Below are 10,151 nucleotides of genomic sequence, written 5' to 3'. Positions count from 1 at the left end.
AAAAAAAAAAAAAAAAGAAAGAAAAAAAGCAAAAGTACTAGTAAAGCTTAAGAAAAATATTTGTGTAATTTAAGTTTATTTATACACAGTTCAAAAACAGGTAAAACTAATCCATGGTGTTCAGGGGACTAGACAGTGTTACCTGGAGGCAACTAACTGAAGGGATCCAAAAAGGGCTTTTGCATTCCATTTTCTAAATTTTGTTTTTTAATGTATTTGGTACAAAGTCTTACTACACGCTCGGACTTGTAGTGATCTTCCTATTTTAGGCATTCCCAGCGCTGGCATTGCAGATGTGCACCACTTCCCTGGGTCTCGGTGATGGCTCGGCATGCCCAGGGGCAAGGCTGGTGCAGCATGGTCCCTGCGCCTGCCTAAGTAGGTGCTTAGTTCACTAAGTGATCTCGCCGGCCCCCTTTCCTAAATTTTACTGAACAATAATCTTTAGGTTTAGGTACTTCTCTGAATGTATGATAGGTATACTTCCATAAAAACATTTACTTAAAAATGAAAAACATTGTCAAACTACATTAAAATCTCCAGAAGTCCAGTAAATTAAAGAAATACTTACATGTTTTTCCATTACAACAGAGTACAATGTCATTTACCCAATCAGTATGGTGTTCCATAGATGCTATATATGGGTCTTGCTGAAAATAAAAATCATACAAGTTTATATTAGAAAACGAAATACATTTAAAATAATAGATACACCCAGGTTCTTCAATTACTGTGACATACCGCTCTGAGGTCTTAACACTAACAACTACTCTGGAGAACTGATGATAGGTGATGATTCCAGATAACAGATATAAATAACTGTTCAGGTAGTTTATAAAAGACTTGGTTTTGACTGAGGGAATGCTACCTGGGTTACTGTCTCCATTTAGCAACCCAAGACTCTTCTACTCTTCTCAACTGGCTTAATTATCAGGAGATGCTCTTTAGAAAGGAAAATCTAGTTTCATTCTACATTGAAAACAGAAAAGTTTAAGACACTACACAAAGAAAATAGCTTGCTACATGGCTATCTGAGGAATGATGCTATTCATTCTCATATGTAAAGCAAAAAAAATTATTGAAAATAATCACTCTATACTAGCCCAGAACCACTGCTCCTTTATGAAGGTGGACTCTTCAAAAAACCCATAGGGATATTTTTCTCAGAGGCTCATAGAATTCTGTTGCAGCAACTTTGCAGAGGGTACCAAATGTTATGGGTCAATTCTGCATAGGAACCAGATCAGCCAGATAGAAATTTGAATAGAGCCTTTATTTATTGAGCTCAGGTCCGTCAGCCACTTCTCACCAGGAGAAGGCTGATCAGCTCTGAACCTAAGTAGCAGGGGCGTATTTATAACAGAAATCACATCCAGTTTGGTAAGCAAATTTGTTATCTAGCACAGAAAAACAGAAACTACATTTATTTGACACAGTTGTAAATTGTTTATAACTAAAAGGTCTTTTACAGCTTAGTGATAAGTATATTTTTATAAGATATATCTTAAGCTGATTACATTACAGGAGATGGTTGGGGAGGGAGTTTGTGTTAGCTTGCTGTCTTGACAAGAAACAGTTATTTAGTGTTGAACAGCCTGGAGCCAAGAGGGAAAATATATTTTTTAAAATAGATAACAAAAAACACAAGGGTTTTTAAAAATAATTTCCCACAGTTAAGACATAAAACTCTGTTAACTCTTTGCACCAAAAAAGTGCTCAAACATGTTAAGTCAGAAACTGAAAACAGGCACCATATTAGAGGCACTAGTCTGAAAGTTATTAAGCATAGATGTTACTCATTAAGTTTCTTGTCTCACCTTGTGCTGACTGACACTCCATATTCTTATAATGGAGTCTCGGCCAGCTGTGAACAGTCTGTTGAGCGCTGGGTCCAGCTGCAGGGCATTGACTCCATTTCGATTGTACTTTTCCACTTCATCTCGAATAACATAGGAAACCTGACAATAAATCAAAAGGTGTGGCTCATTACTTCACAGGCATGCAATTAAAAAAAGCTAGTGGCCCATTCCAATACAAAACTCACATTTAATTTTTTTGGTGTGTATTTGCAATACATAATGGCTACATTCCTTGTGTAAGTGGACACAGGAACATAACGCATCTGAATGCTTCTTTTCATCTCCTTTCTACCATTTCTTCATCTCCTTCCATTTGAAAAAGATCACTTTCTACTTTCTGTTATCTTTTACTTTGCTCTTTATAATTTTAGTTTCTCATAATTATGTGATACTTAAGCTTATGTCTGATTTATTTCACTTAATATTATGGTCTCAAGGTCCATCCACTTTCCTACAAATGACTCAAATTTATCCTTCTTTATGTCAGAATGGTACTCAATGGAATATAAATACCATGTTTTGTTTATTCACCTGATGATGGAAAGATAGGCTACTTCCAAGATTTAGCTATTATGAACTATGCTGCTATAAATGTGATTATTCCCTTTCTAGGTATCTTCTTGAAAGAGTTAGGCAACCTATTATAGTGGTATATGCATAAAACTTATTTTTCAAGCCAATAAAATTTTTATTTTACTCTACAGAGACTAAAGATCTGAGGAGAGTGAAATGACATTATGGACAGTCTCGTCCAAGATTAGCAAGTTTGCTACTAAGCTACCTTAACTGGCCTCCTCTATCACTCCTGTTTGTCTTTAATCTATTTTCATAAAGTAGTGATGGTAAATGTAAATTCAAATGTATCTCTCCTCTGGTAAAAATGTCCTGTTGCTTACAAGGAGACTTCGCCTCAGCATGGCCTCAGGTGCCTCACTCTGTGCCCCAGGGCCTGGCCCACACCAGCGTCTGCCGGAGTGTCCTTCCTCTCCCACTGTCCCCTCCCGCCACATGTGGGTTTCTGTTCAAACCCTGCTTCCTCCAGGATGCCTTTACTGAGTTGGCAAGCATGATGCCATGGAATGGTTGAGTTCTTATACCAACTTTTTCCTTTAGGTCCCTTTCTCTATTTTGGTACTGTACTATTGATGATTTCTGTCTGTTCCTTGTAAAAATATAAGAGAACCAATCAAAAAACAATGACAACTAAGACAAACTGATAAACTGGGGACTAAAAATCAAATTTTTCTAATGTAATAGCCAGTTCAAAACACACGGGGAGCTGAGCCAATGTCTGTAATCCCAGCTACTCCAGAGGATACAGCAGGAGGATCAAGAATTCCTGGCTAGCCTGGCAACTTAGTAAGACCCTATCTCAAAATAAAAATTTAAAAAGAGGCTGGAGGTTTAGCTCAGTGGTCAAGTATTTACTTAACTGAGGCCCTGGTCCAGTATCAGCAACTCCCCAACAAAACCAAATGCAAAACCAAACTGAGCGCAGGGGAGGCTAGCCAGTACAGCAACAAGAATACCTAGAAAGGGCCGGCTGCCAAATATAGCTCAGTGGATTAATGAGCCTGATTAGGCAGGCAGAGGCCGGGGGTTCTGAGACAGTGATTGAGATTCAGTGTGGTGGCACGCACCTGTAATCCCAGCACTTGGGAGGCTGAAAAACAGGAGGAGGAGGATCACTATGAGTCTGAAATACACAGTGAGACCCAGTAGGCCCTATACTACATACAAAAAAAAAGAAAAAAAAAAAAAAAAAAAAAAAGAATACCTAGAAATACCTTTCACTAACAAGAAACATAACCAATAGAAAAAGGTACAAAAAAGGAAAACCTAAATTAAGGAGACATGCCACCTTGCAGCTCAGAAAGATTCAAAATTGACAATTCTTTCCTGGAAGCAATAGAAACTTAAACAGGTCTATTTTCTTTTTTTGGTTTTGGCCATACTTTTTATTTAGTATTCTGTAGTTGTTTAACACACACTTAAATGGTTTTACTGGGGGAGGGGGGAGGTTCTTGCAGATTCCCAAGGAAATGTCAAAAAGGCAAATTATGGCCAGCATTATCCATTTGTTTTTGGGTTTACTGGGTGAATAGCACTTTCCTTATATAGGTATCTGATCTGAGGCCTTTTCATACTGAGAACATGGAGATTTCAGCTGGAAGACACCCTGAAATCCTAAGAGTAGCATACCCCGACCACCCTCTAATAGCTATCTTGTCTATCTTGTCTGTACAGGTAAAATGATTCATCTCTCAATGGAGATCAATGTACATTTAGATGGCTAGATGTTTGTGGAAGAGCTTGGAATTGCTTGCCTTATTTACTGGGAAAAAAAAATCAGGTAGGAAGTGGCCTTTAGGGACACTTAACTTGGAAAATTACAACACTAGTACAACAAGTCAAGCCTTACACACTTAAACATTTGCTTGTTGAGAGCAAGTCATAAAATCAAATAAAATTAAACATGTTTTACTTTCTTTCCTCACAAGAACATAAAATTTATGTAGGGGAACTTAACAGGAAATTTAAAAAAGGTAACACAATTTTCCTTTTAGTAGTCCTTGGGTAGTTATGACAGAGTAGTTTCCACTTTTTGTTTGTTTCTTTGAACGGGGATTTTGGTCCAAAGTTTTGTTTGTTTCTAGTATCTCCTTCTGCCTCCCCCTCTATCAGATCGGCTTCCTCCATGGCCACCACTTCTTGGTGCTCCGCGGCTTGAACTGCTGTAGGAATCATGAGGAGGAGGGTACCCCCTTTCCATAGAAGTGGGAAGCCCTCGTTCTTGTCTGCCAACCCGATCACGACCACTTGAGGAGAGATCACTTTGGCTGCTTGAGTAACTGTCTCGACTTCTACCATATCAGTCTCGTGAGCTGCTGTAATCATCATAGCGACTGCTTCCACCCTAAGATGGCAGGGGCCCTCATGTAGGTGGAGCACTACGTGAGTTACCATAACTCTCATATGAATCTCTGTAGGAACCTCCACTCGGATGATCTGAGTAGTCACGATCCCAACCATATCCATCTCTATCATTATAGCCTCTTGATGGATAGTCATCACGTGAACTGGAATGACCATAATCACGGTAAGTATAATCTCTTGGTGGCGCATAATCTCTGGTATCATGAGAATTTGGGTAATCTCTGTTTGAATAGCTGTCTTTAGTTGAGTATCCATCATCTCTTGGAGACAAACATCTCTGCGAGAAAGCAGGGGTTCCCTTCGAGGAGGGCCTCTGTAACTATCTCTTCCATGTGATACAGGGGCTCTTCCTCCCATTCCACTGCTGCTTCAAACTGGTCCTGACAGAGCTGATCTTTTAGGAGGAGGACCCCCACTTCGTGGTGGTGGTCCCCTTTTCACTGGAAGGGGTCCTCTGGAAGAACTCATGTTAAAATTCATAGAATATCCACCATCATCCATGTGCCCTCCGTGTGAGGGAGGTCCCCTAGTTCCTCCACTTCCTCCTCTTCCTCCTCTAAGACCTCTAGGAGGGCCTCTGCTTCTGGGAGGTGGAGGTGGTCCTCGTCTACCGCTTTCAAATGATGGTTTCATGGCCTGTTCCACTTTTATGGCTTTTCCATCTAAGGACTTTCCATTCATGTCCCTGGCTGCATCCTTAGCATCTGCTGGGCTTTCAAAGGTAACAAAAGCAAATCCTCTTGATTTATTGGTTTCTTGGTCTTTCATCAAGAGTACTTCCACTATCTGTCCATATTTTCCAAATACTGTTTCAAGGGCTTTCTCATTTGTTTCTGTATTAAGCCCACCAAGAAAGAGCTTTCCTGGGCAATCCTGCTTCAACCATTTTTTCCCTGGTTAAGTCGGAAGGGTGGCGACGGTCTCAAGCTCCCAAGAGCTCGCTGACGGGGGCTGACCACACAGCCCGGCACAAATGACAGCTACCAGGTACTGGCACACAACTGAAAAGCCGCTAGCACTACTGTGCAACGAGAAAAAGGTCTATTTTCAAGATAAAGTCTAACTTTGAGAAGGAAACTACTAACTAGCCTGTGGATGTGACCAAGTTCATGCACCTGAAAGGGTCTCTAAACAAAGGGAAGAAGTACAGAGCCCATAAAGTATGGCTTCACTCTTTCAACTCTGATTGGGAAAGTAGTGGCAATTAAGAAGCTGCCCCTGTAGCTTAATCCTTTGCTTTTAAAACCCACAAAATGTTTACAGAGGGAACAGGCCAATAGTATAGGAAATGGGACTTCCCAAATACTTAGCTAGTTTGTGCGCAGGAGTTAAACTGGTTGCCATAACTACTCTGGGTATATTAGCCCCTAAGGCAAGCCAGCACCTGTTCCTGCAAGACTGAGAACTAGTCTCGCTTTCTCTGCATTCTAGGTCCTTCATAGGATCTGTCTGCTGTGCATGACCAAAGGAGAAGAGTCTTGTTCCTTACATTTCTTAAATCTGTACACTTAACCCAACACTGGAATTCTTTCTAGAAGCTGAAAAAATATACAATTGGTTTTGGAATATTCTTTTTAAAAGTGAAGATAAGTGGCAGGATATATTTTAATGATCTTAAGAGGCAACATTCTGAAGCTACTGAAATTATAATGTATTCTATGAGAATATGTAACTGATAAAAGGAATAAGACAAAAATTTGAAACATTTTCTATTTTGATATGAAAATTATTTCAGATCAATGAAGACACTTAGTAAATTATCTGGAAGTATCTAGTGAATGTACAATACTGGGAAAATTATATATTCCTTTTTCATATATTAAACAAAATGTATTTTCATATGGAATAAAGTTGGAATTTAATAAAGTAGTCATAAAAATAATTTTTAAGGTAGGCAAGTATTTAGTCACTTGATAAAGAAGGCTCTTTTACCATGACAAGATGATAATCTTTACAAAGGCAATGGTGATTTAACCAAGCACAAGTCAAAAACTTTGTTATGTACAAAAATATGCAAAACTGCATTATTCACAGCAGAGAAAAAAGTGGTATCAACCCATGTGATGTGTAATTAACTGAAAAACAGACAATGAGATTTCTCTGTTAAAAGGGCGAGGGTTTACATAAATAGCTACACTGTCATTGTCTTTATTCAGCTTTTTTGGTGTAAGTAACTATAACTAACATTTACTCAAACCAGTTTAAGATTTTTTTAAAAGGAGAGTTTAACATAAGGATACAAGAATATCTAATACAGCCTAAGAGTAGAAAACACAGCCACCATTCAGAAGACATTTAAAATCAAATTATAATACTTCTCTACCAAACCTTTTAACAACTCACTAAATTAAAAATTCAAACTCCTGAAACGTCTTGGTTCTAATCCTGAATCCTCACTCACCACAAACTCACCTCCCCCAGCTTTTTCATGAGTCACTCCAAGCTTTCTGTTTCTCATCCATCTCTCCTTCCTACACTAGGACCTCCTCATGTACAGTCCCTATGCCAAGAAGATTCTCCCAGCTCCCACAGAAATACTCTTCCCCTGGCTTGCCCCACCCTAGGTCTTAGTGGATGGGTGCTCTGAAAGGCTTTCCTGGATCTATTCCCTGACCCCGCCTACTTCACAGATCTTGTCACACTCCATATGCATCCTCTTCCTCACTATGTTCTTTCTCCACTGGCATGAAAATCCCAAGAGGGTAAGCAACCTCTCTGGTTTGTTCCTCCCCTCACTTCATCCTTACTGTAGTGTCTGACATATGTAAATGACATACATATCTGTTACAGTGTGTGGAAAGGCCATCAGGAAGCAAGGTGGTTTTGGTGTCGTTTGGTCTCTCTTAATTATTATTTGGGGTTCACCTCAAGTTCAGTCCCTTTCTATTCCTCTAGGGTTCCGAAGTTGCTTACCTAGAGTACCTTTTGTTTAACTGAGAGTGTGCAGTGTATATGAATCTTAATTTCTGACACTGGGAGATAATCTGACCAGTTCAAGGTGAGAAAACAACATGATTTCAGGTCTCACTCCAGATGGAAAGTAAGTCTTAGTGGCTGGGCATAGTGACATATGCCTGGGGCCCCAGTATTCTGGAGGCTGAGGCAGGAGGACTGCTTTGAGTTTGAGGCCAGCCTGGGCTACATAAGGAAACCTTGTCTCTGAAAATCAAAACCAAAACAAAGAAATTAAGTTTTAGCAAAACAAGTCTGGCATAACTGAACCAGTCTGGACAACTACGTACGTGTGATTAAAAATGGAAAAGAAAGTATTCTAGTTGAATCATTAAAAATGCTGATGTAGATCTAGATTGATATGTGAAGAAACACTTTTTTTTTTCTTACTTTTTTAAAATTTTCATAAAGGGTCTCACTAAATTGCTAAATGTCCAGGCTGGGGCTTGAATTTGTAATCCTCCTGCCTCAGCCTCCCAGAGCACTAGGATTACAGGCATGAGCCACCATGATAGAAAAATATTTGTTAAATGAATTATTCATAGTCCAACAAAGCATTTTCAAACTATTATATATTTTGAAATAAATATACGCATTTGGAAAGCTAAAGCTATGTATCTATATCTACACCTACATGTACTGGTACTTATTCCTAAGATATCATGTCAATTGGTTATATCTTTTTGTATGGTCTGTTTTACAATATGCATGTTACTTTGTTTTTAAAATTTGTAATTTAATTTCTATCCAAGAATTTTTGCCTGTATTCATAAAAATCTGATACTACTAAAAAACTGTAATGAAAAAGATCTCCTTACTGTTGGGTAAGACTTCTGTGGACTATAGTTCTCTGAAGAAGCTGCAATTATAGTAAAGATCCTGTGGATTTCTGGACCTTTGCTGACTAAAACACTAGGACTGCAGAGAGATGAAATATTGTAGGTTGAAAGCCAAAATTATCTTGGGCAGCTCTTTAACAGCCATTTATCTTAATTTTCGTATCTAGCCTAACATTCTTGGGACTGTTAGATAAACTTCGAGGAAGCTAGCACTAAACTTGGCAGATTTTTAGCCACCACCAACCCTAAAGCTACGAATATTGACATCTGATATCTTTAAACTTCTACAGCCTGACTGCTTACAGCCACTGCTGCTGTTGTGATCCACATGCGGTGCTTCTGCTATGTCACCCTGGCACCACTTTTCTGTCTGTGTAGCATGGACTTGCCCTGTGTACAACTTCCAGTAATCTTCAATAAATGTAGCTGCCATCTAGCTGCCGACTGGTGTACCCTTGCAATTTATTGCTTGCTATCAACAAGGGCCTGATTCTACCTGCTCATCACATGGTAACAATGGCACTTCAGATCCGAGAAATCTACTTAAATCCATCATTAGTAATCATCTGTTTTCTTTGTTCTTTTTTGTATTCCAGTCAGCCAGAAGTTGGAACTTTCAAACTGATTCTTCATCTTTTATGCATTCTACACTTTTTTTTTGCTTACTTTTGTAAGATTTTCTTTAGTATTTTGTAACTGCTTCTAATGCATTTTTTCAAGCAAATTATAGTATGATGAAAACTAGAAACAATACCTTTAAGAAGGAAGTGACTAAATAAGACCATACAATCACTTTATGTGGTCATTAAAGAATAACAAGAGTAAAAAGAAAAACGTCATACAGTGATACGTTCCTAAGACACTTCACATTGAGAATTTTTTAAAGAAAAAAGTTTGGATAGAAAAACAAAGAGGAAATCATGACTTAATATTTTCATTAAATACTATTAAGCCCCAGTGGAGCAGCAGAACGGGAAATTTTCTCCCTACACAAGTAAGCTTTTGCAAGCAGAAGAGATAGGTGTAAACGAAAGATACACGAGGATGCTAGGGCTAGAAGCAGTAACAGTGAACAATGACACAGAAAACTTCATTTAGATAAATTTAAGAGTACAGATGCAGGGCCGGCCAGATAGCTCAGCAGACTAAAGTGCCTGCTTAGTCAGGCACAGAGACTAGGGTTAGATTCCCAGCATGTGCCGTGCCAGCCCGGACCCAGTGGTGCAATGAGACTGCGACTGAGATGGGGCATGGTGGTGCAGGCCTATAATCCCAGAGCTTGGGAGGCTGAAAGCAGGAGGATCATTATGAGTCTGATCTGTGTAGTGAGACCCTGTACTAAAATACATTAAAAAAAAAGTAGAAATGCAGGAAAAGATAAAAACTCATCTCTATTTTGATTTGCTTAAAGGAAAAAAAGAACAAAGTGAAAAGGCAACCCACAAATTTGGAAAAAATTATGACAAATAAGTACTCAGACAAAGGTCTGCTTTCTAGAATTTATAAAGAACTAAAAAACACCAGGGGGCTGGAGAGATGGCTCAGTGGTCTAAAGCACCTACTT

The 10,151-nt window shown here is 38.9% G+C and overlaps 1 protein-coding gene and 1 pseudogene across 2 annotated transcripts in view; both read right to left on the bottom strand.

Moving 5' to 3' along the window:
* The window catches only part of Wdr48 (WD repeat domain 48), a 50,305-nt gene that overhangs the window by 28,892 nt on the left and 11,262 nt on the right, over positions 1-10,151 (bottom strand). For both annotated transcript variants that reach the window (XM_004642160.3, XM_023702214.1), the window contains exons 2-3: positions 1,818-1,958; positions 572-650 (exon numbers count right to left, since the gene is read on the bottom strand). In XM_004642160.3, the coding sequence (XP_004642217.1) occupies positions 572-650; positions 1,818-1,958 (220 nt within the window). The remainder of the gene's footprint in view (positions 1-571; positions 651-1,817; positions 1,959-10,151) is intronic.
* LOC105743664 overlaps positions 4,541-10,151 on the bottom strand; it is a 15,645-nt pseudogene continuing 10,034 nt past the window's right edge.

Source organism: Octodon degus, unplaced genomic scaffold (assembly GCF_000260255.1).
Source record: "Octodon degus isolate 3935 unplaced genomic scaffold, OctDeg1.0 scaffold00147, whole genome shotgun sequence".
Taxonomy (NCBI): domain Eukaryota; kingdom Metazoa; phylum Chordata; class Mammalia; order Rodentia; family Octodontidae; genus Octodon; species Octodon degus.
The sequence above is the reverse complement of the archived record's forward strand: the minus strand, read 5'-3'. Positions and strand labels throughout refer to the sequence as shown.